The sequence below is a fragment of the Trematomus bernacchii genome, unplaced genomic scaffold, assembly GCF_902827165.1.
Source record: "Trematomus bernacchii unplaced genomic scaffold, fTreBer1.1, whole genome shotgun sequence".
Taxonomy (NCBI): domain Eukaryota; kingdom Metazoa; phylum Chordata; class Actinopteri; order Perciformes; family Nototheniidae; genus Trematomus; species Trematomus bernacchii.
In genome coordinates, this window is record NW_022987705.1 from 705,357 (window position 1) to 719,490 (window position 14,134).

A 14,134-nucleotide genomic window follows, 5' to 3' on the forward strand; every position below is an offset into this window, starting at 1 on the left:
TTTGAATGCAGGACTTTTACTGAGTATTCCTACACTCTGGTACTTCTACTTTTACTACAAGATCTGAGTACTTCTACTTTTACTCAAGTACAACATCTGAGTACTTGTACTCAAGTACAATATTTGAGTACTTAAATCTACTTAGTTACTTTAAACCACTGAGTATTTCTACTTTTAAGTAAAGAGGAACTTCTTCCACCTCTGTCCACCAGTTCTTCACGCTGCGTGTAGTTCTCGCGAGATTTCACGAGAGGATAAGTTGAAGGGAACATGGCGACGTCTCATTTGCTAAAGGTAGGAGCCACTTCAATTCCATTATTTCTTATAAAACGCTCACTAAAGTGTGTGACATTTACATGGTGTAATGTTGGCATTTAGCTCCACACTTAACACACATCACACAGCACCTATTAGCGATTCTACATGATTTATGTGGGATAGTTAACTTACATCTAGCTAGCATTAGCATGAGCTACTTATCACTGATTTAGCTAAACAGAATAGCTACATCACAGCTAACTGAATATGAGAGAAACAGGCAGAGAGATTGGAGACGTGTTGTTATCTTAACCTGCGTTTAAATATGAATATTATGTGTGCATACGGTAGCTACACATCTCATATCATCTGTCACTTCAGTTCAGACCCTCCCCTCTAAAGCAAGCCCTGTGTTCCCGTACTGTACATTAAGTTAATATTTCTCCATGCAAAGTCTTGTGTTTTGTCTGTTTTGTCTGATATGTGTCTCCAGCAGTAGCCCCTCTTTCTTGACACCAAATTAATTGTGATTGCATTTAAACACACTGCCTTATGTTCCTGTCAAGCTAATGTTAGTCAGGTAGATAACAGCTGAGGATTAATGTTAACTCAATGCACATAAAGTGTTAGGACGATGTATTTCTGCAGACTTTAGCAGTGTGTGTTTGAAGGGGAGGGTCAGGAGAAGCTCTATTTATTTTGTTGTGTACAGTGAAGGGTTACTATTGTCCTCCTTTTTATAATAACAAAAGCTAGATCGTTTATTTCAAGGGGTTTATACTTAATTGTCTGCAATTTGGGGATTTTTTGGGCATTCTTAACGATGCATCAGGTGTGGAAACTAAACCCAAGAGTCCTACAATATGGGTCAATACAATGAACCTTGATTACAGATAGTTATACACAGAATGCAATACAGAAATAAAGCCAGTAGTTAATGCACTATACTATTCAAATACACGCTGATAATAGCCGCAGAAATATCCCGTCCTTACAGTTGATACAGCATTGAGTTAAAGTTAATCCTCAGCTGTAATCTACCTAACAAAGCTTAGCTTGACAGGAACATAAGACACTGTGTTTTAATGCAATCATAATTCATTTGTTGACAAGAAAGAGGGACAGGGGAGGTGACACAGCTGCTGTTGGAGACACTTATCAGAGCTGTGTTTAGAGAAAATGGCTTGCAGTCAAAATACAAGACTTTGCATGGAAAAATATTATCTTTATGTACAGTGTGAGCAAACAGGCCATGTTCTAGTGCTTTAGTTACTGTCTCTTTCTCTGCTTAAGATTCACTTTATTGTCCCAGAGTGTAGAGGATATTAAAGAAGACATATTCTGCTATTTTCAGATGTATATCAGTATGTAGTGTCTCTACTTTAAAGAGTCCTCTCCTGCTGATGTTCAGGTGTATATCAGTATGTAGTGTCTCTACTTTAAAGAGTCCTCTCCTGCTGATGTTCAGGTGTATATCAGTATGTAGTGTCTCTACTTTAAAGAGTCCTCTCCTGCTGATGTTCAGATGTATATCAGTATGTAGTGTCTCTACTTTAAAGAGTCCTCTCCTGCTGATGTTCAGGTGTATATCAGTATGTAGTGTCTCTACTTTAAAGAGTCCTCTCCTGCTGATGTTCAGGTGTATATCAGTATGTAGTGTCTCTACTTTAAAGAGTCCTCTCCTGCTGATGTTCAGATGTATATCAGTATGTAGTGTCTCTACTTTAAAGAGTCCTCTCCTGCTGATGTTCAGGTGTATATCAGTATGTAGTGTCTCTACTTTAAAGAGTCCTCTCCTGCTGATGTTCAGGTGTATATCAGTATGTAGTGTCTCTACTTTAAAGAGTCCTCTCCTGCTGATGAACAGTTTGAATCATCTTCTCTCTCTCTGTTTCCAGAACAAAGGCTCCCTTCAATTCGAGGACAAATGGGAGCTGATGCGTCCGATCGTGCTGAAGCTGCTGCGGCAGGAGAGCGTCACCAAGCAGCAGTGGTTCGACTTGTTCTCGTGAGTTTACCCTAACACACAGAGGTGGGAAGTAGTGGAGTACAAATACTTCGCTACTGTACTTAAGTACATTTTTTCTGGTATCAGTACTTTACTCCACTACTTATTTTTCTGACATCTTTTTACTTTGACTTCTTACATTTTGAACAAAAATACCTGTACTTTCTACTTCTTACATTTTCCAAACAGGCTGGTTACTTTAGTTTGAATGTGTGTTTGGTGGCGTGATCATTATTATTTAGAGTCATTGCGTGCCTATTGATTTGAACACGATCCGTGTATCCATCATTTCCTGGTCTTCTCTAAAGAAGAGGGACCAATGAAAACGTTGTCATGTTGCCGTTGTTCAGCATGGAAACATTCATTAGCTAACAATGACATTATTGTTCTATTAATATAAAGGGAGGTCAGGTACTCTTTAAAACAGCTGCTAGTTATGGGTACTTTTTACTGAAGTACATTTCAAAGCCCTCTTTACTTTGACTTGAGGAAAGAAGTTTAGTCAGTACTTCTACTTTTACCAGAGTATTTTTAAACACGAGTATCTGTACTTCTACTTGAGTAAAGGGTGTGTGTACTTTTGCCATCCCTAACCATCACACATCTGCTTCCAATAAGGCATATTAGAGTAGATTAGATTCAACTCTATTACAGTGTTTCCCCTACCATTGTCTTGGAGGGGCGCTGCGCCCCGCCAAAGGAGCCCCGCGCCCCCCCTGAAATTCAAGGTGTTTAAAAAAATAATTTATATATATATACACTGTATTGTCATTGCGCACAGTACAACGAAATGCAGCTTGCATCCAACCAGAAAGTGCAAAGAGTAGTAAAGAGGTTTTAATATATTCACATATCAGATCAATGTATATAAATGCATAAGTATGAACAAAGTTCTATGCATGAGGTGCAGATTTAGAGTATATACATATACGGTGCAGGGTTGCATATATTAATTATATGTTAAAGGTACATTTGTTAAAAAGACAGATAATTCCTCTAACATTGTGTGTCCTCTTTGTGTCCACAGAGACGTCCATGCTGTGTGTCTTTGGGACGACAAAGGTCCCGCTAAGATCCACCAGGCGCTCAAAGAGGACATCCTAGAATTTATCAAACAAGCACAAGCAGTAAGACAAGTTATACACAAGTTATAGCACAAGGCCCATTGATACCTAAGAACATTTTTCATTGTTTTTCATATTTATTATAATTTTTTGTTATATTATTGTATTTATTTTTGAATTATTTATTATTATTATTTATTTATTATTTTCTTAGATAATGTTTTACATTTTCAGGTTATTTTAATTTATATTGTTTTATTATTTAACATTATTATTTACTGATTTTCATATTTTTATTATTATTTATTATTGTATTTTTTCATTCGTATTATTATTATTATTATTATTTATTCATTATTATCTATGAAAATGTTTTTATTAAATTAACAATTAAATCTTGAATCTTTATTTGTTCAGTATTTTATACAACATTTTTATTTTTAATTTAACTATTTACAATCATTTTCTTATTATACATTTTTTTTTTCTATATTTTAAGTCTTTCATTATTTTTCTATAATCTAATTATATTATTAAGAATTTGTATTATATATTTATTATTTCTCTTTGTTAATATTATTCATCATATAATTCATTTTTCATCCTTTTTATTATACACTCACTTCATTCTGAAACCATCTCCTCTAACGTGTAACCAATGCTTGTCTGACTTCTCATTCTCTCCGTTATAATCTACGTTTCTCCCCTCATATCCTCATCAAAGTGTTGATTTTCTTCCCGTGTTTCCAGCGGGTGCTGAGTCACCAGGACGACACGGCGCTGCTGAAAGCGTACATTGTGGAGTGGAGGAAGTTCTTCACTCAGTGCGACATCCTCCCAAAGCCCTTCTGCCAGCTGGAGATCACTCTGATGGGGAAGCAGGGCAGCAACAAGAAGTCCAACGTGGAGGACAGCATCGTCAGAAAGGTGACGAGAAACCAGCATGTCGTGCTTTTTATACATTAGAAGCTTCTGTTAAGGTCTTTGAAAGAAGCTGTCATCATATTTTTTGTGTCATCAACCTCAACAAAGTCTAAAAAGTGTAATTGAAGGGACTGTGCTTTTAATGGGGCTTTTTCTACATTTTCAAGATTCAAGCTTCAAAGGTTTTATTGTCATATGCACAAAGCTACAGTGTAGAAATGGCAATGACATTCTTCTGACCCAAGCTCCTCCAACAATGAAACATATATAATAAAATGCATTTCAAGCTTCTGTTAAGATCTTTGAAAGAAGCTGTCATCACATTTTTGTGTCATCAACCCCCAAAAATGTCTAGAAAGTGTAATTTAAGGTACTCTGCTTTTAATGGGGCTTTTTCTACATTTCAAGCTTCTCAACCCCCCAAAAAAAGTCTAAAAAGTTAAATTATTACTGTGTAATTGCTGCTGGACCTCGACGTTAAAACAGCTGCTTAGTTTCCCTTTGAGTGCAGCAAGAAGAAGGCCAATAAGTGTTTTTTGACGGAAGTGAAAGGGATGTTTTTGAAAGGCTTAACACCAGCAAACATGTATTTAAGAAGAATATTTAGCTTGATAAACATGTGTCAAATCATCAAAATAATTATATAATAAATGGTATTTATATAGACGCCTTTCAAGATACACAAAACAGAAACAACAAGACAATATAATCAATAAGAACAGAGGATGTGTCATGTGATCAGGGTGGAGAGATGTGTTTTGAAAGAGGGGTGAGACGGAGTTGTCTATCTTGTTTTCTTTTCAAAGTTATTTACAACACTCTGGAGTGATTGGAGAAACACAGAAACAGTCCTTTCTTTATCTGAAACTGTAGAAACACTGGCTTTAAACACAATGTTAGCTTTTCAAATGTTAAGTTTTTCAAATTGAATGTCATGGAAGAAGTTTGAAAGCTAAGAACAATTAAGTACATTTGAATATTTACTGTTATTATTAAGTGCTTTTATTTTGAGGGCAGCTTTGGGCACCAGGTGATTCTGTGTTTATTGGAGACAGGTGGTGGGATTGGTTAACCAGAAAAGGCAGCAAGTCAAGATAGTTAAAGTCATTGTTCCTTGTACTTTTTGATCGTTTCAATAAGTAAAACACAAACTACATTATTGGAAAATGAATTGCTACCAAATAAGATCCTCTGTCTGTCGCCTCAGCTGCATTTTGAATTCTGAGTTTCTTGTTGTGTTTCTTTCTGATTTATTGACTCTGCCTCTCTGTGTTTCTGCAGCTGATGCTGGACACGTGGAACGAGTCGATCTTCTCCAACATTAAGAGCCGGTTACAGGACAGCGCCATGAAGCTGGTTCACGCTGAGCGGCTCGGAGAAGCCTTCGACTCTCAGCTGGTGATCGGAGTGAGGGAGTCGTACGGTGAGAAACACAGAAACACAGAAACTGCTCAGGTCACATTATTCCTTTTTATTTTATTTTTTTTTTTTGATAATAATAGATTTGTTTTATTCTGATAATAATTTAAATATTTGTATTGAATTGTTTTTAATTATTCTTTCATCATTTCATTATTTTACATTTGTATAATAATAATTTTTCTATTTTATTTATTGATCTTATTTTCCCATTATTTTGTAATTATTTAAATTGTTCAATTTTTATTATTTATTTTAATATAAATGCTTCTTATTTTCTTCTTCTTATAATTTATTTTAATATACATTTTTTATTTAATAATGTATCTCTTCTCCCTCTCTCCTCAGTGAACCTGTGCTCGAACCCAGAGGATAAGCTTCAGATCTACAGAGATAACTTTGAGAAAGCGTACATGGACTCGACCGAGAGGTTCTACAGAACTCAGGCTCCGGCTTACCTGCAGCAGAACGGGGTCCAGAACTACATGAAATATGTGAGTGTGGTTATCAAACTGTTTTGGACTCGTGATGAATTTGTTCTTCCGCAGGGCCGTTTCTTCCTATAGGCGGACTGCGGATGCATGGGGCCCCCGCGGCCACTAGGGGGTCCCCAAGCTGAAAGTTCAGGTTCAGCCTCAATATATTTGGGGAGAATTCAAATGAGCCGTCTTTATTTGTAGACAGCCAAGCCCCCTCCTGTGTTCGGTGAAGCATTATATGCTTACAAATCAATTATAGGATATAAACACAACTAAACTGCAATGATAGCAAAGCTGTGGCTTGTGTTTGTGGGGATCAATAACGTCCAAATCATCGTTGGGCTGACAGCCAATGAGTGACGTCTGAGGAAGATGAAAAATGTAAATTATACATTGTTGAGAAAATGCTGCATCTCTTGCATCTATTGACGTAGAGGAGCCTTATTGTTTGGCTTTTTAATATCATTTTTTGTAAGTTTCAATTGCTTGGTTTTCGTGAAATTAGCCTGTTTTCCTCTTAAAGTGTAACAGATTGATGCATCTCCACAGATCATCTTAAAGGCTTCCTGGGAATCCCCCCATTGTCGTTTAAAAACTATAAAAAAAACTGTAAAAACTAGGGCCCCCAAACAGCATCTTGCATGGGGCCCCCAAACAGCATCTTGCATAGAGCCCCCAAACAGCATCTTGCATGGGGCCCCCAAACAGCATCTTGCATGGGGCCCCCAAACAGCATCTTGCATAGAGCCCCCAAACAGCATCTTGCATGGAGCCCCCAAACAGCATCTTGCATGGAGCCCCCAAACAGCATCTTGCATAGAGCCCCCAAACAGCATCTTGCATAGAGCCCCCAAACAGCATCTTGCATGGAGCCCCCAAACAGCATCTTGCATAGGGCCCCCAAACAGCATCTTGCATGGGGCCCCCAAACAGCATCTTGCATGGAGCCCCCAAACAGCATCTTGCATGGGGCCCCCAAACAGCATCTTGCATGGGGCCCCCAAACAGCATCTTGCATGGGGCCCCCAAACAGCATCTTGCATGGAGCCCCCAAACAGCATCTTGCATAGGGCCCCCAAACAGCATCTTGCATGGAGCCCCCAAACAGCATCTTGCATGGAGCCCCCAAACAGCATCTTGCATGGAGCCCCCAAACAGCATCTTGCATAGAGCCCCCAAACAGCATCTTGCATAGAGCCCCCAAACAGCATCTTGCATAGGGCCCCCCAAACAGCATCTTGCATGGAGCCCCCAAACAGCATCTTGCATAGAGCCCCCAAACAGCATCTTGCATGGAGCCCCCAAACAGCATCTTGCATAGGGCCCCCAAACAGCATCTTGCATGGGGCCCCCAAACAGCATCTTGCATAGGGCCCCCAAACAGCATCTTGCATAGGGCCCCCCAAACAGCATCTTGCATAGGGCCCCCAAACAGCATCTTGCATAGGGCCCCCAAACAGCATCTTGCATAGAGCCCCCAAACAGCATCTTGCATGGAGCCCCCAAACAGCATCTTGCATGGGGCCCCCCAAACAGCATCTTGCATAGGGCCCCCAAACAGCATCTTGCATAGAGCCCCCAAACAGCATCTTGCATGGGGCCCCCAAACAGCATCTTGCATGGGGCCCCCAAACAGCATCTTGCATGGGGCCCCCAAACAGCATCTTGCATAGGGCCCCCAAACAGCATCTTGCATAGAGCCCCCAAACAGCATCTTGCATGGGGCCCCCAAACAGCATCTTGCATGGGGCCCCCAAACAGCATCTTGCATAGGGCCCCCAAACAGCATCTTGCATAGGGCCCCCAAACAGCATCTTGCATGGGGCCCCCAAACAGCATCTTGCATGGGGCCCCCAAACAGCATCTTGCATAGAGCCCCCAAACAGCATCTTGCATGGGGCCCCCAAACAGCATCTTGCATGGGGCCCCCAAACAGCATCTTGCATAGGGCCCCCCAAACAGCATCTTGCATAGGGCCCCCAAACAGCATCTTGCATAGAGCCCCCAAACAGCATCTTGCATAGGGCCCCCAAACAGCATCTTGCATAGGGCCCCCAAACAGCATCTTGCATAGAGCCCCCAAACAGCATCTTGCATGGGGCCCCCAAACAGCATCTTGCATGGGGCCCCCAAACAGCATCTTGCATAGAGCCCCCAAACAGCATCTTGCATAGGGCCCCCAAACAGCATCTTGCATAGGGCCCCCAAAAAGGTAGAAACGGCCCTGAGTCAGTAGACGCCTGAATCTCCAAGGAAATCCAAGGTTAAAAACTAATTCAATGCCTTTGTTGTACTGGCAGGACCCTAAAAAACAAACGGGTTATTGTTTTTTTTGCTTCTTTTCTTCTTGTTTTAAGATTTTTCTTTACGTACATTATAGCTTTTTTTTGTCGTGACTATTTAATGCTATTGAGAAATACTTTTGAGAGGCCTAAAAGTAGAAGTGGATACTGCGTTCCCATATGGTGGCCCATTCCTAGAATTTTTTTTTCATTGTTTTTTTATAATTATTGTAATTATTATTATTATAGTTGTATTTATTTTTGAATTAATTTAGAATTTTAACCCTAACCCTATTATTATTATTTTATTTATTTTTTATTATTTTATATATTTTATTTATTATCCAAGAATTTGTTTAAATATTTTACATAATTATTTTTAAATTATTAAACATTATTACAATTATTTTTGTATTTAATATTATAGACATACAAATTGATATTTATCTACTGTTAGAAATATGAAGAAAATCCAATATTACTATAATTCCAACCAAATACTTGATGCGTTCATCAGAAATTTGATAAATAATGATCATTAATGTGAATATAATGACAAAGTGGGTAAAGGTAAATAATATAAAAGCTTCACAGCAAGGTACATTTAAAAAAAAAAAACAACACTTTACTTTAATGAAGCCTTTAAAACCAGCACCACTTACGATGTTAGAATATCCACAATCTAAGAGGATATCTAGTCTCATATCATTAGTGATTCAATATTAATATATGTTTCCCAGCCATAATTAAAAGGTTCAAACGGTGAGACAGCAGCCCTTTCTGCTCCCTGTTTAAAAAGTGTTGTAATCGCTCTGCTCCCAGCATGCTCTCTGCTCACTCTGACAGAAAAACTACTTTCACGACAGGAAGCAGAAACTGGAGGCTCCTCTCCTCTGTTGTGAAGGTGTTGGAAATGAATCCAAACAGCAAACAGTCAGAGGTCCGCTTCACGTTATCCCTCTTAATAAAACATAACTGAAGCTGGTGGGTGTTAAAGCAGCGTGAGGCTGAAAGGGATCTGATGAGAAAACAGGTCAAACTTTAATACTACATGTTATTCAGATAGTGAAGTTATTTATGTTCCCACGACGATACTGAGCTCCATTTCCAACATCAACAAGGACAAATATTAAGACAAGATACAAGGAAAACATACATGTAAAGAGGACACATCAGTATGTAGTGTCTCTACTTTAAAGAGTCCTCTCCTGCTGATGTTCAGGTGTATATCAGTATGTAGTGTCTCTACTTTAAAGAGTCCTCACCTGCTGATGTTCAGGTGTTTATCAGTATGTGTGTCTCTACTTTAAAGAGTCCTCTCCTGCTGATGTTCAGGTGTATATCAGTATGTAGTGTCTCTACTTTAAAGAGTCCTCTCCTGCTGATGTTCAGGTGTATATCAGTATGTAGTGTCTCTACTTTAAAGAGTCCTCTCCTGCTGATGTTCAGGTGTATATCAGTATGTAGTGTCTCTACTTTAAAGAGTCCTCTCCTGCTGATGTTCAGGTGTATATCAGTATGAAGTGTCTCTACTTTAAAGAGTGTGAATTTAATAAGTAATTGTTTGTGTTTTCAGGCTGATTCGAAGTTAAGAGAAGAAGAGAAGCGAGCGCTGAGATACCTGGAGACGAGAAGAGACTGTAACTCTGTTCAGGCTGTGAGTTTACACACGGTGTGATCCTATAGTGAAGTGAATACATGTACAATCAAAACCCCCCAACCAAAGTACCCCCCCCCCCCCCACACCCCCACACCTTATCACCTGCATGTCCTCCTAGAGCACCAATAGCCGCGTTCACACCAAGTACTTTGCCGTATTTAGTGCCGGCACTCAGTGCCCCGGCACTTATGACCCCAGGGCACTTAGTACAGATCGCGTTCACACCGGAGTACTTTTCCCTGAGGGAAGATTACGCAAATGAGCCGCTGACGTCACTTCGTCTTCTTCTGCTTTGGGTTTACTGGCAGGCAGCAAACAACTTCACGGCGTATACTGCCACCCGGAGTCCCCGGCCGGAAGTCCCCGGAGTTGGGGACTGGCTTCAGTAGAAGCTGCTGGGACTCCCAGCAGCTTCTACTGAAGCCTTCCGAGTAAATCGCCAGAACGCCGACACCTCCTCATCTCCACCGCTCCCATGTTTTCTTTTGTGTTGCCATAAGTTAGTCTCTCTGCGTTTGTGCGCTGGGCGAATGCTAATGCTAATAATGCTAATGCCAGGATAATAAAATGGCGGCTCTCCAAAACATTTCAGAGTTTTACGGGGCGTGGTTTGCAGCCCAGCCAATCAGAACTGGGGCACTTTTTTCCCCCAGGAAAGTACCATCTCTCAGCAGGCACTAAAAATGGGGGTAAAAGTTCCCGAGATGAAGTGCTCTTTTTGGTGTGAATGCGACATAAGGGGTACTAACGAAACTAAACGCGAAAAGTACGGTGAAAAGTACTCCGGTGTGAACGCGGCTATTGTGTTATTTTTAACCAAATCTCTCTCCTTATTTTCATCTAAAGTAACAGACAGAGAATCAGCACTTTGGAAACAGGGCTGAAACAGAGGGGATTATGGGATGCTGCAATGATATATAATATATTGTTGGAAAAGAGTAGAATAGGGGACCTTTTTAAGTTTCTCTTTCTGCCTTTGCCTCCCTAGTTAATGGAGTGTTGTGTGAACGCTCTGGTCACCTTGTTTAAAGAGACCATTTTGACCGAGTGTCCCGGGATGATCAGACGAAACGAGACAGAGAGTGAGTACGGCCGGACGAACCCCACCAAAGGCACAGCAAGCTCAGGTTTGCACCAGGAAACAACCTGACCAAACCTCTCTGTCACACACCTGTACAACACCTGTCACGTTAACGTTGTGTGTGTGTGTGTGAACTTGTTGATGGTAACATTTTGTGTGTGTGTGAACTTGTTGATGGTAACATTTTGTGTGTGTGTATGAACTTGTTGATGATAACGTTGTGTGTGTGTGTGAACTTGTTGATGGTAACGTTGTGTGTGTGTGTGAACTTGTTGATGGTAACGTTGTGTGTGTGAACTTGTTGATGGTAACGTTGTGTGTGTGTGTGAACTTGTTGATGGTAACGTTGTGTGTGTGTGTGTGTGTGAACTTGTTGATGGTACAGTTGTGTGTGTGTGTGTGAACTTGTTGATGGTAACGTTGTGTGTGTGAACTTGTTGATGATAATGTTGTGTGTGTGTGTGTGTGTGTGTGAACTTGTTGATGGTACAGTTGTGTGTGTGTGTGTGAACTTGTTGATGGTAACGTTGTGTGTGTGTGTGTGAACTTGTTGATGGTACAGTTGTGTGTGTGTGTGTGAACTTGTTGATGGTAACGTTGTGTGTGTGTGTGTGAACTTGTTGATGGTAACGTTGTGTGTTTCCTCGGCTCCAGAGCTGCACCTGATGTTCTCTCTGATGGACAAAGTGCCGAGCGGCATCGAGCCGATGCTGAAGGACCTGGAGGATCACATCATGAGCGCTGGACTCGCTGACATGGTGGCAACAGCAGAGACAATCACTTCTGTGAGTCACACACACCCACACACACACTCACTGACTCACTCACTCACTCACACACACACACAACATAATAGTGGAGATCTGGGAACATGATCATGGTAAATGAAAAATATGTACATTTTAACTTTAAGATTATCTAAACCTGTTGGGTGTACTTCTCATGAATCCAGACACACACACACACACACACACACACATACACATACACATACACATACACATACATATATATATATATATATATATATATATATATATATATATATATATATATATATATATATATATATATATATATATACACACACTCACTGAAAACACTAAAACTACTGTTCAGTCTCGATGATATCAAAACATTTGAGGCCACTAGTTGCTGCAATTAAGAGAATCCTGGATTTAAAGCTCCTATACTTTAAACTCAATGCAGCAGATTTAAAACGTTACACTCAAAAACTGCATTTATCTCTGACACTGTCCTATAATGAAGAGGAAATCTATTTAGTAAATTGCGTACTGATGAATAATACAGTCAACTTTTATTTTGTATTTAGAGCCAGTGTGGACATAGCCAAAGAACCCTCATTATAGACATGTTTCATAAATATTATAAAACAGAATTCACACAACTAAATAGGAGAAGAGAAATTGGTCATTTTGAAATCCAAACAGTAACAACATGGCCATGAAATAAAGATCTGTAATGTAACTAATGCAGCAAATGGTGTTTTCAGACCCTCAAACTCCTGTAAAAGATCCAAGATAATTTTTTTTATTTCTGTCTGTTCTCATCTCATCGACTGGTTTCTCCTTCTTTGTTTCAGGACTCAGAGAAATACGTGGAGCAGCTTCTCACGTTGTTTAACCGTTTCAGCCGCTTGGTGAAAGAAGCGTTTCAGGACGACCCGCGCTTTCTCACCTCTCGAGACAAAGTGAGATCATGGTTTACTGACATGGACGATATTAATAAAACATGTCAGAAGATCTTAAAACTGATCCTGTTTTTCAATGTTCTTCCAGGCGTATAAAGCTGTTGTGAACGACGCCACTATTTTTAAATTAGAACTTCCTTTGAAGCAGAAAGGGTGAGTTTGGAGGAGGTTAAGGGCCACGTGAGAAAATACATTTGGGATGTGACCAGAAGTTTAAAAAACAATGTGGGTTCTGAGATTTAGGTTAGAATTCTGATAAATCAGAATTACGAAAAAAGGCTGATTTCTGAGAAAAAAGTCAGAATTTTGAAAAAATTGAGACTTCAAAGAATAGTCAGAATTTTTTTGAAAAAAGTCAGAATTCATGAAAAAAGTGAACTCCGGAAAAATACAGATTTCTGAGAATAAAGTCAAAATTTTGAGAAAAAAAGTGAGAATTGTGAAAAAATACAGATTTCTCAGAAAAAAGTGAGAATTCAGAGAAAGTCAGAATTCCCGGGAAAAAAGTCAGAATTTTGAGAAAAAAGTCAGTAATCAGAAAAAAGTGAGAATTGCGAATAAATACAGATTCCTCAGAAAAAAGTTAGAATTCAGAGAAAAGTGAGAATTCAGAGAATAGTGAGAATTTACAAAAAAAGTCTGAATTTACAAAAAAAACTGATTTTTGAGAATTTTGAGATCAAAGTTGGAATTTCTTTTTCTTTTTCTGAGTTCTGACTTTTTTCTCATCCCAAAAAATATATCTCATGTGGCCCTAATCCTATCCGTAGCTAAGAGTTGTGTGTGTGTGTGTGATTTTCAGTATTCCTTAAAGGCGCTGCTGATGTCTCGCTGCACTGTTTTTCCTCTCTGTTCTCAGGGTCGGTCTGAAAACCCAACCAGAGTCAAAGTGTCCGGAGCTGCTGGCCAACTACTGCGACATGTTGCTGAGGAAAACCCCGCTCAGCAAGAAACTCACGTCTGAGGAGATCGAGGCAAAGCTCAAGGAAGTGGTGAGTCTCTACTGGGAACACTGTGTTTTTATCATGGAGCAATTAAGAGAACTGGAAACTGCATCGGAGGCGGAACACTTAACAATGTTTGGCGGTGTTTTAATCACGACAACCAGCATGTAGATGACTGTGTAGAAGTTTATAGTAAATAGTAACCAGGACTGTTCAAACATAACACCTGTTTTACAAGACTTTAATCTGCACACTGCACACTTATGTAAATATATCTAACATGCTCATACAAATGCTCAACTTT

The 14,134-nt window shown here is 39.6% G+C and overlaps 1 protein-coding gene across 2 annotated transcripts in view; it reads left to right on the top strand.

The window, feature by feature from the left end:
* Positions 1-219: 219 nt before the first annotated feature.
* LOC117490621 (cullin-5) overlaps positions 220-14,134 on the top strand; it is a 22,845-nt gene continuing 8,930 nt past the window's right edge. Inside the window, exons 1-12 of one of the 2 annotated variants that reach the window (XM_034140378.1) lie at positions 220-294; positions 2,157-2,266; positions 3,294-3,393; positions 4,081-4,257; positions 5,536-5,677; positions 6,022-6,167; positions 10,011-10,091; positions 11,083-11,221; positions 11,830-11,960; positions 12,779-12,886; positions 12,975-13,039; positions 13,746-13,878. In XM_034140378.1, the coding sequence (XP_033996269.1) occupies positions 271-294; positions 2,157-2,266; positions 3,294-3,393; positions 4,081-4,257; positions 5,536-5,677; positions 6,022-6,167; positions 10,011-10,091; positions 11,083-11,221; positions 11,830-11,960; positions 12,779-12,886; positions 12,975-13,039; positions 13,746-13,878 (1,356 nt within the window). In that variant the 5' untranslated portion in view covers positions 220-270. The remainder of the gene's footprint in view (positions 295-2,156; positions 2,267-3,293; positions 3,394-4,080; positions 4,258-5,535; positions 5,678-6,021; positions 6,168-10,010; positions 10,092-11,082; positions 11,222-11,829; positions 11,961-12,778; positions 12,887-12,974; positions 13,040-13,745; positions 13,879-14,134) is intronic. The other variant, XM_034140379.1, reaches the window with a different exon arrangement.